Here is a 17,432-nt window from a genome sequence, read left to right on the forward strand (position 1 = left end):
ACATACAATGTGCTGTAAGACTTGACAGCACAAAGAACGGAATATCCATGCCTATGCCTAAGGGGTATCCAAAAGCTGAAACCTGATTAAGCCACCAAACATACACTGTGCTGGAAACTAGAATGTCCAAATTAGATTCTTATTAAAAATTAATCACACTAGGCCCATTCATCATCCTCACAGACAACAGAAAGAAGGTAGTAAGAGAGCAATCAAGGTCTTGGTTTGAATCCCACGCTAGTTACTTTTCAGAAATTGGAATTTCCTAACAGAAATGAGTTATCACACAGATTCCAGCGGATCCTTCTCTAGAAGTTAGCAAAGTACTGATGACTGCAGCATTCAAGAGACTTGCTTATTTGTAACTCATCTCCATTATGGTAACACCTTAGTAGAGAATGCTTTAGATGGTTTAAGAATGGAAAATATTTAAAACAGACACATATTTACTAAGTAAAAACAACTTTTAACCCCTTATGAAAAATTCCCATCACCATTTCAGTTTAATATAAATGGCACTAAGGGAACTCCGATTTTCTTGGTATTTCCCAGCATGAAGCTTATCCACAACAAACGTTAAGAGTGCAGTTCTCTAATCAATTACTGTTTTTTAAAGCATGGAAGGTTAACACCAGGTTAATTGTCGTGTTTTCTAGCTGGATGTAGGTATGAATGACAGTGAGAAAATGAAGAAGCTGACAGCTCTTTGGTTTTGTACTTTCTTGCTTTAGAGGACTTACATTACAAACTCACGTTAAGCCAAACACACTCTTACAACATAAAATATAATGTTTGATAACAAGAACTATGCTTCTCTCAAACACAGATGGAAAAACATATGCAAAGGAAACTCCTAGGAGTGTGTTACTGGACATCTGTTATTCTTGGAACAAAAACCAAATCATTTTCACTCCAGCAACCGTTCAACCAGAGAAAAGCATTTATTCGCAGTGCCACCTGCTGACAGCGTGCGTGCCTGTCTGTGCGTTTAACCTGATGCACAGACCCCATTGCTACGTGCTGCTCAGTTAATCAGTGCCTTGTAACTGAGACAGGCATGGTTCCCAAAAGAATCATTGCTAAAACCCCAGTGCGCCATTTTCAAAGTTTACTTCCAAGTTATTTTCACTTATCTACCTGTCATTTCTAAATTTATTGGATAATTTACACTCCTTTTTACAAATTGGCCTTACATCTAAAGCAATAAAGCTGTGAAGTACTATTGGGATTTTATTCATTTTTACTGTTACCAGCAGCGCCATGGCAGTGACCCAGCACACTTGAGGAGTATACATTTAAAGATAGATGTTCATGGATTTAATTGGATTGTGGGTATGACAATTATCTAAAAAGTAACATACAGACTTCATTAGACTTCTATGCTGTATCCTCTTCTCTCACTTTTCCAGGCAAATGATAAGAGTACAAGAATGCACTGGGCAAGTCAGATGAGGCTAAAACAAGCACATGTCATTTTAAAACTATTTGTAATAATAGGACCGAGCACCAACACACAGCACTTCTTTATCCTCAGAAAAAAGCTGAGTAAGCATGGCATTTTATCGCATTCTGAATAATTAAAGAAACAGCTTGATGAGGCTTAAACAAGCATCTACTCGGGAAGATACGAGTATATTTAACAACACACTACAAACACTACAAAACTATGTTTTGAAGAATTCAGATGAAATGGGCAGAATGGACAAGAAACGCTTCATCAATAATGAACCTGATGAGATACCACATTCCACACACTACTGTGCTGGAACTCCTTTAGTCCTTTTACACTCATCAGAATATGCAGGGAAAGGGATTATGTTTCTATCATCTAATTTCCAGACAACTCTTCTGGTATTGCAGATAAGCTTAATTAAAAAAAAAAAAACTAGAATATAATCAAAAGCAGTTCATCCTGATTATGTCTGATCTCAAGCAAATTGAAAAAATACTGTACGTAGCACCCAAGTGTGATTTTAAATAATTTGGTATGTATTAAAATCTCAAGAATGACATGGTGAAAACAAGCATATGATGTCTATGACAAAAAGTATACGATGTCTATGACAACATCCAACAAGTTATATATAGCATTCTCAGTAAAAGCAATCTACCTCATCCACAAAGAGGGGAAATTCTTCTGGCAGAATCCAGGATCGAGGGTAGAAGTTATATTCTATAGGAAACAGATCTTGCATTGTTCTCACTGCCCGACTCAGTGTAATTTTGCGTACCATCTCCGTCATGCCTAGGGAAAATAATAGACACAGTATTTAAGAGTAATGAGGAATCCACACTAAAGTCTCATCCTGAAAGTAAATTGTCGCGTCATTACTCACCCTATTGGCAGGCACTACAGCCACTGCTTTCAATAAAGCTGAAAACCCTTCCAAATTTCAAATCTGACAAAATACCTGTAGCATTTTCCTGACACGTTACCTATTATATGTGTTACCATATCACGTAAGAAAATGATCAATTTGATTCTCCAAAACTTAGAATAAAGAGAAGGAAAGCTCTAGTACAGTAGCAACGTCTGTCTTTGCTACAATCCAAAGTTATTGCCCTAGCCTGCTAACATTCCAGGAATAGGAAACAATGTCACTTAAATATAATCTACCACTTCATGTTTACTTCCCACTCCTTTATGTAACCAGATCAGAAAGAATGGGCTGCTTTGTGAGCAGCAGAACTTACAAAGCCTGCTTTCTGCAGCTCTGAATCTCATGCTTGGATCATGCCTTCTCCCAGGACTGGAGCATTCCGGGTTATTCTCCTGTTTTGCATGCTTTTAAACATTACAGCTAGGTCCTGCTGCAGCTTCTATCTCAGTGAGAGCAGAATGTGTGGGCTTCCTTTACTAGACGTCTTCTTCAGTAGAAGGAATTCAGTAAAACCCAGCATCAAGTTAGAGCAACATTCCCGGACACCACTTCTAGTTCGGAAGGACTCTGTGTTTCTTGACTACTCTGCACTCCATTCACTTAGCACATAGAACCCACAACACAGAGAGGTCACACTGAGATTTAAACCCCCAGAAAACTATACCATTTTCTATTTGAATGTAAACTACCCATAGACATGAGAAAGTTCGGGTAAATAGAGCATCAAGTTCAGTATCTGAGGTTTCTTATTCTCACAGCTTACTAACAGCACAGTAAATCTGAAGTAAAGCGCTTAGATAAGTCAATACCTAAGCTCCTAGCTCTGATTTAGAGAGATTTCAACAGAGATTAAACAACAAAAAAGGGAGTTTTTAAAAAAAGTAGAATAGTCATAATGAGGGCTGGCATGAACTCTTCAACATTATAAATCAATTTGAAGAGCTCTGCTTTGAGCTTCTTTCTGAGCTAGACCAGAGTATGAAACAAAATAGATTCTTTTCAATCTGAAAAAAAAAAATCCAAAGATACAACACTGCTATCGATGTTAGATAACAAAATAATTGCATACTTACTCCACTTAAATCATAACCTAAGATTTTTTTTCCCCTAAATTCACATATCAATACATTCTTTCCATCAAAACCTCTTCCTCTCTAAAACAAACTTCAGTTCACAAATTGCTTAAGATACACATTCTGCTATTCACACCCCCCTAAGCAGATTTCACCTACCAAAAATAATATGCTAAAAATACTATCAGCTGGTTAGGCAGATGGCTCACACAGAAAATAGGAAGCACAAAAACAATTAATCATGTTTTTTAAGCACTTGTTCAAAATAGAAACATAAATAAAGTACCTGGAAACTTGTTGACTTGACCTGAGAATATATCATTATCGTGAAATGACACCCCGTGCCAATAGATATCGCATGGCAAGCGTCTGCCAAAGGGAAACTGGAAAAGAGAAGGAGACAAGTTTTGAAGCAAACTGGCAATACTCATTCATTCCTTATCTAAATGCTCGTATTACATACACATCATTCAAGAACAGTACTCTGTCAATAGAAAACATGCTCTGCATCGTGGTTGCAAAACTAAGAACATTTTTATCAGTTCGAGGCAGTTAAGTTCAAGATGTTGAATGGGAAAAGGTTTATAGAAGAAAAAAAAACACAAACTGCTGAGGCACACGATCTATCTGAGAAATGCATAGCCTGATATCAACCACAATTAAGGCATGACTCACTTGTAATTTGAAATACTATTACAGGGAAGTTCATTAAGAAGCACTTAATTCCAGCACGTGAAGGCACGGCACTAGCAAGTGGCTACAACTGGGAAGTAAACAAAACCTGATAATGCTTTTTGGTTTGTTTTCCCTCCCAGTTTAAGGGGTGATAAGCAACCATCAAGGGAAAAAAAAAAGATCACTAGAGGTTAGGAATGATTTGTCATACTGCCAGTTACTAAGTTCTATTGTTAAACATATCACAGTTTAGTACAAGCAATCCCGTGGCTTCTATTTCATGCCTCCCCTCTACAGCTCGGTAACCCAAATCCCTTTTCACAGGTTGCACCCACACCAGCGGTGGCCTCATCCCCACCGCCTGCAGCACCCCCACGTGCTCCAAGCCTCGCACGAGCAGGAGACATCGCTGCTTCCTATTTCAGGGAACAGACGTAGCCAGTTAGCAATGGTGTTGTAAAGTAAGAGTAAGTTGCAACTGCCATGGACTTCCTGAGCAAGCAGGTTTACATCGGTGTCCAAGCTGCAGTCAATTGAAGATGGATATTCAAGGCGTTATCTATCTCTCTCTATATATTTGATTATATGTATTCATACAGTATTAATTACAGGCTATTAGTAGCAGAAAGGAATTAAAAGAAAAGCTTACAATTCAACTAATCGTTTGTTGAGCTTTCAGCTGTCAAGGACTAAGGCGATTATTTCACCTATATGAAGTATTCCAGCAACTTAAAAGCTTCTTTTCCCATGCACACAATATTCCATTGTAAATGGTAAAATTGTAGAGCTAGCTTTCTGCTATCAAAAAGTTCCATGTTTTTCAGCCTGAAGAGCCCTCAAACAGCATGGGCAATTACTGAGAGCAAATTTCTGGTAGTAGTAGCTAAAAAAAGCTACCAGAACTAAAAACAAATGCCCTATATATATTAGCAGTTCCAATTAGCTAAAGCAAAAAAAAAAAATCATTAATAAAAACCAGACATTTATAAGCTCTGTTACAATAACAGTGGTTAGTTCTGTGTAAAACAGGTACCCTTATTTTTCCTGCTGGTTCTCTTAGACATAGTCCCTTTATTCAAATAAACCAAAACCCAACTAACTTTATCTGCAACCCCATGCAGATGCTGTTAATTACCACATGGAGCGCATTCACAGGAGCCTACCCTGCTATTAGGTTACATCTTCTTCAAATGAACAGGCTTTACTTCTGACCACAGCACTTTCAGGACACGGAAAAAAGGAAACTTATAAAGCTTTTGAATGAATTACTTCCTTCATTTGCTACTTTAATTAAAATTTCAGTTTCAGTGAATAGCTTTGAAACATTAATCTCAAACGCTAATTTAGCAATACATCTTTTCTCTATTTCCTTACTCCTAAGGACGAAATACCCCCAAAAGCAGAGCTAGAGGATTCTTCACTTATTCCATTATTATTCAGTCTGCAAAAACTGTTTTTGTACATGTGAAAATTAATTCTGTTAGGCTCTGAAAGACAATCAGTGGCCTTAACCTCTCCACAGGTACATCCAGAATACAGATTCTGTGTTAGGTCTCATACCATCCTTCCCACTAAAACCTGAGCAACTTATTTATTTATTAAATGAAATGGAAATGAAAGGAACAAAATTTGCATTTATATAATACCTTTCATCTGCTGAGGATATCAAAGCACTCTACAAACACTGCACAGAAACCATTTCACAACAGATGAAGAGTAAGCACCTCTGGACTGGAAAGCGGGAGCCGTTTCAGCCCAGAATCAGCAATTCAGATAGCTCAGCAACTTCTCTACTTCTGACATATCAAGATTATTTGGATTTATCCAACAATAGGATCAAATTCATCTCCTGGATAGGATATGCTGGAAAGGATTCTTTATCATCTGTACTACACTTTTACATGAGAATAGCATTCGAAAAGGAAGGAACAAGTCAGGTTTTTTGTCTCACTGCAGTGCTTGGCAGATACAAATTTATCTTGCTGGGGTAAAATGGGCCTTCTGCCACCTCCCCAGCTTCTGACCGATGGCAAAGGCAGGGTGCAGGCAGCCCGAGGACTTGGGGTGCTCACTGCTGCCAGGGACAGAGCTAAAAGATGTGACCGAAGCCATCCCTCCCTCCATCTGCCTGCTCAGCCTGGTCCTACAACCTGCCCTGCAACCAACTGCCAACCCTTCAAAGAATTCATTTAAAGTCTTTTTTATTCAGAGCTGGGGCATTTGTCAGAAAAGACAAACAGGAGGCCACAAAGTGAAGAGCAGTGTTTTCACAGCTTTGACACAATTAGTCATCAATCAGAGTCAAGTTGCCTGACAGGTCATTTCTACCTTTTGATTGGAAGCCAATAATTTAAATTGTCTCATGGGCCACATCATTCTGTTCCATCACATTTAATGACAAGTTAAATGACTCGTCTTCTAGTCAGCTTCTCCTAGCGTAAAATTTCAAACTATTTTCTGCCTCTGTGCAGCTACTGAACAGCAAGACAAATGAAACGCTTGATGTTGGGACAGTTGATGCCTGAAACATCTGCTTCTTCCATTTCCCTAGTAATTGAAAGCTAGCCAAATAAAATAATTTATTAAGCGATGAATAAACTCAGGATGCAGGCTCAATTTGTGCCCATTATTGCATTTGGCATATCATGTTCATTTAAAGAATCCGACACACTAAATCAGATCGTCCAATCTAGCAACAGCAGTAATTGCTTCGCTGGCATGCCCATTAATGTTCTGCAATGCTTTTTGAAAGGTCCACCCTGTACGTGGAGAAACTGCTCACCGGTATTAGCCACGCTTAGAGTAGTCTTCCTTTCCCCCGCCCCCATAGTGGTATTTAACATGTAATCAGGGAACATACTGCAACTACAGCCTGCTACTGAAACAAAGCCCTCCTGGCAAGGCAAGGGAACCACAAAAAGGAAATTTCAGGATGTACAACTAAAAGGTGGTCCACTTTAAAAGCCCAGTATAGCTGGGCAAGACAGCACATCCAGCAGCAAACATACAGAACAGAAACAAAATGAAAGCAGCAATGAGAAAGAACGTAAGAAGTGGTGAGAGAGATGGGCCAAGTATACCAAATCAAAGCCCAAAATGCAAACTGGAGAAGCCTTACAGAGTAAAATACCAGACCCTAAACCATCAGTATTTCAATACACACATTTCATTGATACTTCTAAGACTTTTTCACATTATTTTTATGGACTGTACAAGAAACGACATGCGTTCCCTCCACCAGTCCTGCTGTAACAGTGACCCTGTTTCCAAGGCCCTTTGGACATCAGTGATAATTACTTGAATACCACAGTGCTATTTTGCTAAGTATTTGAGAGGAAAAGCATTCAAAATGTTATGCAACTTGACCCAAAAAGGTTTCCCTGAATTTCTCTTCTTAAAGTCATTAATTTCTCTTCAAATCTAAGCCAGATCTTGCCTACCAATTCCCTGCATCTACCGAAGTCTGCTACCTTGAAACCGATAGTCTGTTTGCTCCCGTGCTGGATGTTCATCCTCCTGTTTTCCACAACGCACAGTACTAGCTAGGAGATACTGCTAATACTTCCCCTCCCAGTACGCCGGGGGGGTCGGAACACTGATCTGACACATGTGAGAAAACACCTGCTTGACAAAGGATAACGTCACATTCATACAGATTGACCTCTTTACTACAAGAAGCTGAAAATCCTACAGCAATATATTGCGGGGACTGGTTTGAGAGGGATGAACTATTAGCCACCTGGATGGTTCAGGCAGATGTCCCACAATTCCGTACCCAGCCATTCCTTTATTAGGAGTAAGAAAAGGCCACAGGGGGAAGCAACAGACTAAATGAGAAATATTGACCGTACTAACAGATGGAGGAGGAAGGGTATTGAGGGAGACAGTAAACAGAAAAAGATGAAGTGACGCCAGAAGCAATCGCTGTTGTGGGATACAGAGCAGGAAGGAGAACGCCGATAACGCAGCACAGATATTCGGGAGGAACAAGTCAGCCTGCAGGACAGCACACCGTGCCTGGAACATCCAGGGGTGAGGTACCCGAACAGTAAAATCTCAGGAATCAAGACAAAGTTAACCAGTGACTGTGGCTCACTGCCAATTGAATCGACAAGGCTAACGCAAAGTGGTGACTCAGAAACACGAGAACCGTACCACACGCTCTGAGCATCAAAACTCACCCAATAAGAACAAAGAAAAATTAAAGTGAAGTCCCCTCGTTCAGTGTGTCAGTTAGCACAATGTAGTACAGCTGCTGGCAGGCCCCGCGGGGAGGAGAGGTAACCGCTGGGGCTTCCTCCTCGGGGGCTCAGCTCTGCCCTGAGAGCAGCGAGAAGGGAACTGGACGGAGCTTTTGAAGCTTTTAACTCCGAAGTCAGGAATAACACAGAATGCATTGAATACCCCAAGTCTGTACAGATTTTTTTTTTTATAAAGCATCAGGTGCAAAGAAATACCGGTATCTGGTGAGCCTGACGAAGGAGTGGGAGGAAAAAGACAGAAGCAGCCCGAGGGCAGCTCTGAGGGGCAGGTGTGCCACGACCACACCGCCACACAAAGAAACGTTTCTTCCTCAGATCTCGACCCTCTGCTTCCCTTCCCTCTTCCCAAAGGATTACAAGCACCCTTTTCTTAGCAGCGCTCCCAGAAACGCTCCCAGAAGCGATCTGTTCCTATAAAAAACATTTATAAAGCTGCTGCGGAAAGCTGCTCTTCACCCTCAGCGAACAATTTAGCACCTGTGACACAACACCCAGCAGAAATCTCTGCGGGATTTACACCAGGAGTTTAAAACCACCAATTTTACCCCAGCTCGCCTCATCCCCCCCTCCCTCGTCTCCCTGCCGGGCCGTGCCCCGGCCGCATCCCCCCGGCGCCCACCTCCCTCCATCGCAGCTGCCTCAGGCTGATCTTCAGCGCCTCCAGCGACGTCTTGGCCTTGGAGCTGTCCACCGTGACGCGGGGCGGCCGCCGCCGGCCTCGGCCCCCGCCCGCCTCCGTTCCGCGCCCGCCCGAGGCCCGCCCGCGGCACGGCCCCGCTGCCTCCCGCTCCTCCTCGTCCTCCTCCCGCCGGGCGGGCAGGGCCGGGGACCCAGGAGCCTCCGCCGCCTCCCGGGCCGAGGCGCAGCCCCCGGTGCCGGTCCCGGCCGCCTCCATCCCGCACCGCCGCCGCCTCGGCCCGGCCCCGGGCTCCGGCCCGCCCCCGCGCGTTGCCATGACGACGCCGACGCCCGGGCGGGAGGGGGAGCGGACGGAGCGCGCGAGGGGCCAGCCGCCGCCAGGCGGTGCCCGCGCTGCCTCCGCCCACCTCCCGGTGCGGTGACGTCCCGACACCGCCTCCGCCATGTTGGGAGCGGGCGGGGGCCGCCCGCCCTTACCGGGGAGGCCATTTCGGAAAGGGGCGGGGCGCGGCGGCCATGTTGGAAGCGGGCGGCGGAGCCCGTCAGGCACCGCCCGTGAGCCGCGGGGCTGGGGGGGGGGGGGGGGGCTGACATGTCCCCGCGTCCCCTTACACCGAGATACAGCAGGGACTTTCTGCTGTGGGCTGCCACTGGGCATCGGCCCCATTCCCTTGTCCTTGTCCAGTAACAGCCAGCTGGCTGCCCCGGCCGCTGTATGATTACATAGTTCCTGCGTCTACCCCAATTATTGGCACTTAAAAGCCGCCTGGAGAGGCTGCTCTGGAGGTGTGCGGCTGGCAGGCCCGCACTGGGCCTGTTGCTCGGGGACACGCTGCAGAGTGGCTCTGCAGCCCCAAATCCGCAGGGTTTGTACTGGAAACACCTCCCAAGGCTCCTGCGCTCAGTGCTGCACGACTTCGGCCGAACGCGGTGCTTCGGGAATCGCTCCGAGGAGAAAGAATTGTGTTTAAATGCGCTCCGTTGCTGGAGGGAAACACCGGCTCGGGCAGGAGGTGGCGCTGCGCCCCCTGAAATGGGGCTCGAGGGGGGGGGGACGGGGACGGGAATCGGCTGCATTCCGTGAAATTGCTGTCCCTAGGCCTGTTTTCTCCATCTGTAGAGAGGGCAGGACTGAAACAGGACGTCAGGGGGGAAAAAACACTTAAATGAAAGCAAAATCGAAAATAAATGCAGCTGAATTTGGGACTTGCAGTTAGCCGTGAGTTAAAATAGAAGTGTCATGTCAGGGAGATCAAGCTCCTGAGTCGGGAACTCCGAAGACCAGGATGAGACACACACATATCTTTTACCTGCTAGACCAGGTTTAGAAACATCTGGATTAATGTCTCGCTCTCATCTCATGCTTCCTGGTATTTTACAGAAATCAAGGCACAGCGTGACACCACCTGTCACTGGACATGTGGACCCCTTTCCAGAAATCACCAGCAGTTCACAAAGAAAGGTTGTTCACCCCAATGCTCTCTAACAGCCAGCTAGACTGTCAGCTGCAATCCTAACAGCGCCTGTGTTTTACAGTGCCTCACCTATCTTCTGCCATTCAACCTTGTAGGCAAAAAAACAAATTAATTAATTATTTACAACATTGTGTCTTACAATGTGACCTGACCAGGAAAGTGAGATCACAGCTCGCTCTTGCTTGCTCCCTGGTTGCTATTAAATGATGTGCATTTTTTTTATAGCTGTGACAATTCACAATCGAAAAGTTGGGAGCATTTCACTGTGCCAACAGGAGCTCGGCGGGGCTATAACTTCACAGCAGAAGTCTGTGCAGGGATCGTCTTTTCTGCGTTCTTCAAAAACCATTGTTTAAGGGCACATCCTGGCTGTCTCACCAACCACCACCAGATGGGAGCAACTGTTGGTGTCTGCCAACAGGAGTGTGATTTAAAGTGGTGACCTGACTTGGGCTGCCTCTTATTTTACTGCCAGGCCCCTGGATGAACATTTTTTAAAGCATATTTTAGAGATTTATCATCACCAGTATCAGCAGTGCTGAAGGAAAGCCAAGGAAATAGTTAAGATGGGTCAAGGCATTGTGAGACTTTGGAGCATGGGAAATCCCAAACTAAATGATTGCAAAGGAAAAATATTTGTGTATCTAATTATTACATATCCACATTTCTTATAGCCTAATGATGTACTAGTGCTTTCTCTACCAAAATGACTGTAATACATCAGATACCTGGTTTGCAGTGTGTAGTATGGATAAAACCTTCATTTCATGTTGAGATAAATAGGGATGGTCTGTGGTGTACAGCACGAAGTCTGACTGTGCGTGATACTCGGGTACTGCAAGGTAGGGGAGTAAAGTATAGGTTGGGTAGTAATGAGCTAGCAAGGTAATTCAGAGGGAGAGTGTATCCTGCTGAAAATTGCAAGCTGGATCTACCAGCAAGAGGACTCTTCGTTCATTTGCAGGGATATTCTCACTGAAAGCCTAATTCTGAATATTACACTTCTGCAGTCAGTAAATTGAGCAGTATGGCCTTCTCATCATGAAAATGCCAATCAAGCACCTCTCATACTGAAGACGAACCATACTGCCAACCCGTGGTATACCAAATTCATGAATCAGACATGGGAGCACACTAAGCTTGAGTTTAATATGTCACAATGTTTGTTTTTTTTTAACTGTGAATTTGAGTTCTAGTAAGCTTTTTTATTGCTGAGTCTGGATCAAGATTTCTAGCGTTTCTCTACCATCATAAGAACAATAAATATATTATTTTCTATATTTTTCTTTTTTCTTTTTTTTTTTTTTTTTAAAGATAGCCTGGACAAGTAAAACATTAAGTGGCACATGATGTATAAAACGAACATACAATCTTTTTAAAATATCATATAAAACTGGGCTCCTGCCAGTCACAAAGTAAGAATTACTCGCAGAAATACTCTAACATACCGTTTTGAAAAAGAACACATTCTTCAGGCTCCTGTATAAAAATAAGTTACTCATTGAGAACTATTCATCTGTTTCTGAAGTTTATCGGTCCTTTTGCAATAATGGTATCTTCTGTCAATTGTGCTTTTTCAAATCAATAGGAAAGCAATGTTTTATAAAATGAAATGTCAGAAGAAAACATATCTAGTAAACAGACTTGGAAAATGTCGGTGTTGTTATTATGCTTCTCAGACTGGGTTTAAATTTGTTTACATCAACCTATGCTTCCAACATTTATGTTAGACCACTGCAGATTTGTGGTTGACCTACATATGCAAACAAAACATTTGCTGCATATTTGGGGAGGGGGGATTTGCATGACAGAAGATGATGAAAATATGCATAATTGTAGATGACATTTTTCATTCCCGAATCCTGCTGCACAGAACTTTGGAACTGGCCATGCATGAAAGAGGCTTGCAATTCTAATGGGCAGATTTCCTGGCTATGCTACAAAGCTGAACCGTGAAGACCTTAAGCTTCTGTTTCTTCTTGAAAGACACAAATCTGCTATAATCATCTAACGAAGCAGACCCTGTACTTGCAGAGAACACATGACGCTGACTGAGGAGGACTAAAAGAACGATGCTGGGGTAGCCTGTTCCACATGTCGCTTTTGAGTTCACATCATATGGCGCCTTCAGAGACTCACTGAAAGATTTTGCCTGTGATTTTTTCCTTGTTTTCTTCAAATGCCTGATACGGCTGAGGGTAACATCACACAATTTCAGTTAACGGTACCTTGCCTCCATATCTCACCACACAGCACCATTTATAGAATGTGGTTGGTGCCTCCAGGCTTAACTGGATAAACAAAGATTTTATTTTATCACCCAGTGATCATAAACGATAGTTATCTGATGTAGGAGTAACTGCAGGACAAAATATGTTTCTGAATAACCTTTTCCTACCAGTTCTTCCACCTTTATTTTGATAATTTACTTATACAAAAGAAGTTAAGCAGATATTCTGATTTGTTCCCAAAGTTTATGTTAAACTGAAGGTCCAGACGAATTAATTTAAATGAAGGTTGGGCACTTGCATTGTTTGGAACGGAATTCTCTACCTTCCTTTGCTTCCAGATCTTCTTTTCCACTAGAGGAGAGGGCAGCTTCTGAGAACAGAGGGAAAAACAAATACATAGCCCTCTGACCTCGCAGTAGCTTTGTAAGACAACATTTCATGGCCTTGGAGAACTCCCAACATGCTGTTCCCCTTAAGTCTCTGTCTTAACTTTTGATCAGTGTTTTAAGATATCAAGAAAAGCCAACAAGCCTTGCTGTGCGGTAATGCTGTTTAATTTTGCTTCCCTTGAGTAAAGGAAGTGACTGTGATGGAAGTAGAACACATCTGAACTTTTAGAAATCCAAAAGCAATATACATTTTTTTGCCTCCACTAGCAGAGCATGTTGTTCCTCTAATAGTCTGTCCTCCCTTGCCTCCACATCAGCTCATCCTGCTCTGCAGAAGGAGGGAACAGAAACTGGTTGTTAGTATTATGTGCAGAAATAACTCCCAAGGTCTTAAACAACTGTTTTATACAACTGAGCTAAAATCCAAAGTCACTGAAGTTAGTGAAAAGTTTTATTGTTTGCTGCAAGCTCGGATGATTCACCTGTATTCTTCTTTCTGTGCTATAAAGCCATCAGTAAGTCAGTTACGTCCCTTTGGTTTTCATCTATTAAATTTTACCGCAGTAACTGCCAATCCTCAGTAACTATAAATTGGGCATACTTTGCTTCATTCTGTCACTTTATTAAATGTCGGCAGCATTTTTCTGTATTCAAGCGAATACACATCTGCTGAAGACTGGCAAGTGAATTCAGCTGCTTTAGCTCACAGGGCTGTCCACTGGCACACTGAAAGTCTGCTACCATGAAAGTACATCGGAGACTTCGCTGTAAAAATTGCAGCAGAAAAGTATTAATAATGCTAATAAAAATGGCATGACAAAACCAGATCCGCCAAGATTGTAAACTTGCAGAGATCTCTCAGATCTTATGAGTATGATATGGATGTGATTTCCCATAACGGAGGTTTTATCTGCTGTTACTGGATGTCGGTGTGGTTGTTCTTGCTATGTCACATCTTATTTATCATTTAAAATCTTTGCAGTTCTGCAGAGCAGAAATAAGTGCTTAAAATGGTTAGCAGAAGGGAAGAAAAATTCTTGGCATCAAAACCAAGTCTCCTGTGGAAAGTGTGCAGTGCCTCTGCAACTCCCCAGTCTGAGCTGTGAAGGTGGGCTTTGGAAGAAACCTGACAGGATCAGATGGGAGCAACAGCTCCTTCCATGCAAATCAACCGAAGAAACAATTAAAGGGCATGCTATAAATAATACCCATTACCTGATTTACATCACATTCAAGGTCCCTTCAAATTAGGAAACTATAAAGGAAGAGAGATTTCCGTTTGGAGCGAAAGTTGATGCAAAGACTGAAACGTGCATGGGTAAGAGAAAGAGAAGGAAAGAAACCTTGGTAGCTGTGCCTGAAAAAGAAAGCTGATACAAAGCTGTTCTCTGCAAGAACACTTGAAGCTATGAGCCAAGAAGCTGTCTTTGGTGCTTAACTCCCACCGTGTTCAGAGAAATGGGACTTTCTAAGTGTGCTTTGCACATCAAAAGAATAACTAGCTCAGTACCTCCATCTGATGCAAACACCCACTATGAAGTTTGGCTAACTGCTCACGTCAAGAAGAGTAATGCTAGTAGGGATTTGTTATACTAAATCTGTGATGATATACTGTGTAACAGTTTAATTCCACATATTTGCCCAGTTTTATTATCCAGAAGGAAAGATATAGCTTTTCTTTCCTGCAGTGGAGTCAGAGAATTTTCTTTGCCCAACAAAGAAACAGAAAACTAATAGCTTTGTAAGTTTAGCAGCCTTCAGACTCAATTCGCAAACACAGAACCAAACCATTAACCTTAGAAGAGCTAAGCCCTATGAAGAGTTCATGGAAGTTAATGAACACGGAATATTAAACAACTCCATTCCATTGTGATATAACAGTCTGGCACTGCAAGCTTTATTAAATCACAATTGCCTTATTTTTCCCAGGATTCCTGTGAAATGTTTCCATCCCCCTGTCCAAAGGATTTCATAATCTGCAGGATACTGGAGAGCATCAGAACTGAAATAAAAAGCCCGTTCTTGTGATTTCATCCTGTCTACCAGATTAAAAGATTTGACTCTCCCAAGCAAAGTCCACATGCTCCCACTCACATGGGAACGCTCTTGTGTATATGGGAGGGAAATGAGGAGGAGCTTTCAGCAGCTCAGCACTGTGACAGGTTCATGCATGCCTCAGTTAAAATGCAGTATTGCAGAATCAATGTAGAGACTCGCTAGTAGTGGCTGTGTTAGGCTTTCTTCTCTTACTGGTTGAGCTTCACTGGCGTTAGCATCAAAGGAAGCACAAGCACAGGCTGTGCCCAGATGACTGAGTGGCATCTCCTTCTCTTAGGGCTTAGGAGAACCAAGGACTGCTCTTTGCTCCATCACTCCAAGGCCATTTCCACACAAAATCTAGGTTTTTCATTCAGGTCAACAGATATTTTTTATATCAATATTTCTACAAGATAAGTGCCATGAAAGGGTCTAAGTAGACAAAATCAACAGGTAAGTAAACCGATGACTCTGCAAGTGAGATGTGTATCTAGGCTGATTTTGAGTTATGCTGAATGAAAGAGTGCATGTGGACATTTAAATACAAAGGTACTGTAACATTGTAACTTGGAATTAAAAAAAAAAAAAAAGAAAGAAAGAAAAAAAAAAGAAGCCTGTCTGGAAACAGAAAAACAGCACAGACGCTGACCACAGAACTCATCCCAGCACAACATCCACAGTGCCAGAATGAGCTGCTAATACCACAAAATACTTGAACATGTAGACTCACAGTCAGTGAACCAACATTAATTTCTTGGACTTTTTCTTGCTCTCTTAATTGTAAGTTTCTGGATTTTTGGCTCTTGTCCATCTCCCTTCTGAGTTACAAGTCCTCAGAGATGCCAAGAAACTCAAGATGATTACTCTCATGAGTTGGAGACAGGGAATAGTGCGCTGTCTGCCTGTGGCCAAAATTTTCTATCCTCTTAATGTTACAGCCACACAAAAGGTGGTGTCCAGCAATGCCCAAGCATCCGGCTGGGTAGTTATCTGTATGAAAGTTATAACTGATTGCTCAAAAATTAATTCTGAGGAAGCCAAATGAAATCAGTCAGAGCAAATATAAGCCTCAGCCCCTTGGGTTCTACACAGTTTACATTTCTGATAGTTCCTGTAAATGATAGAGTGCGGCTGTACTAGCAGCTGGAAGACAAGTCGTGGGTCCTGCCACCAAGCTGTGCACGGCCCCGCACCCATCCGTACCTGTGCTGATGCCTGCTGAGAACCAGCTGCTTGGGCATGTTGGGCATCCCAGGGCAGCATCTGCAGGGCTCTCCTGCGTGCTGGCACCACGAAGACAAAGCTGGAAAGGAAAGAACAGGCTAAGTGCACAGCAAAAGCCCAAATCCTGGCAGTGTATTGAGTCGGTCAGTGGGCATCAACTGTGCAGCAGGCTTCTAACAGAGGACGTGTTAATTACTAACAAAGCTAAGTCACGTTAAAATGGGATATATGTAGCTGTTTTAGCCTACCATTTGTGCACAGAAGTTGCAGTGAGATCCTAGATCATTCAGTACAAAGTCTTTTTTAGAATTTCTCACAAAGGGAATGCAGCAGGTGCTGCTGAAATTATACAGCGTGACTTAAACTGTCAAAAAAAAAGCAAACAAAAAAAAAAGGCAAACAATTCAACCAGGACAAGCCTCCATCCGTAACCCTTCGTCTCACAGCACAGCTCCCAGCCAAGGCAACAACAGTGCCGGCCCCGAGGTGTGTCTGGACACGTCCGAGGCTACACACCGCGAGATAGGAACTGGGGATCGGTGTGTGGGGATCAGTGTGGGGATCGGTGTATGGGGACCGGCGTGTGGGGACCGGCGGTGCTACCGCAGCGCTCCCCGGTGCTTTCGGGCACATCGGCCCGGGGCAGCCCCACACGAACACAAACCCTACGACAAAAGCTCCAAACTCCAACCAGCTCCCTGCCGGTTTCAGGCACGCAGAGAAACCCTCCCAGCGCCTCGGTGCGGCCTCCCCTTTCCCCGAGCCGCCCGGTGCCCGCCCGGGGGGTGCCTCCACACCGGCTGAGGCCGGGGCGGGCCCCACCGGACCGGGTCCGGGGTGCCGGTGGCCGCCGCCCCCCGCATCACATGAGGGAACTTCGGGCCAATGGCGCTGCGGCGGGGGCCGGGGCCCCGCTCGGTGCCCGCGGACGCTCATTCAAAACGCGGCCGGGCTCGGGCGCCGCCAGCCCCGCACCGCCGCCGCCTCCCCATGCCCCGGCTGCCGCCCCGAGCCGCCGCGCAGCCGGGGGGCGCCGCCGCCAGCCC

At 43.8% G+C, this 17,432-nt stretch overlaps 2 protein-coding genes and 1 long non-coding RNA gene across 4 annotated transcripts in view; 1 reads left to right on the top strand and 2 right to left on the bottom strand.

Moving 5' to 3' along the window:
- The window catches only part of TTLL11 (tubulin tyrosine ligase like 11), a 44,339-nt gene extending 34,864 nt beyond the window's left edge, over positions 1-9,475 (bottom strand). The window contains exons 1-3 of the mRNA XM_035341949.1: positions 9,011-9,475; positions 3,741-3,837; positions 2,112-2,245 (exon numbers count right to left, since the gene is read on the bottom strand). Coding sequence (XP_035197840.1) covers positions 2,112-2,245; positions 3,741-3,837; positions 9,011-9,475 — 696 coding nt within the window. The remainder of the gene's footprint in view (positions 1-2,111; positions 2,246-3,740; positions 3,838-9,010) is intronic.
- Positions 9,176-17,432, top strand: part of LOC118175262 (carboxyl-terminal PDZ ligand of neuronal nitric oxide synthase protein-like) — a 38,440-nt gene continuing 30,183 nt past the window's right edge. The window contains exon 1 of one of the 2 annotated variants that reach the window (XM_035341261.1): positions 9,176-9,202. The gene's annotated coding sequence lies outside the window, so the exon portion shown is untranslated. The remainder of the gene's footprint in view (positions 9,203-17,432) is intronic. The other variant, XM_035341262.1, reaches the window with a different exon arrangement.
- The window catches only part of LOC118175269, a 6,322-nt gene continuing 703 nt past the window's right edge, over positions 11,814-17,432 (bottom strand). The window contains exons 2-4 of the long non-coding RNA XR_004754929.1: positions 16,635-16,750; positions 16,366-16,465; positions 11,814-13,106 (exon numbers count right to left, since the gene is read on the bottom strand). This is a non-coding gene — a long non-coding RNA (uncharacterized LOC118175269). The remainder of the gene's footprint in view (positions 13,107-16,365; positions 16,466-16,634; positions 16,751-17,432) is intronic.

Source organism: Oxyura jamaicensis, chromosome 17, assembly GCF_011077185.1.
Source record: "Oxyura jamaicensis isolate SHBP4307 breed ruddy duck chromosome 17, BPBGC_Ojam_1.0, whole genome shotgun sequence".
NCBI lineage: Eukaryota > Metazoa > Chordata > Aves > Anseriformes > Anatidae > Oxyura > Oxyura jamaicensis.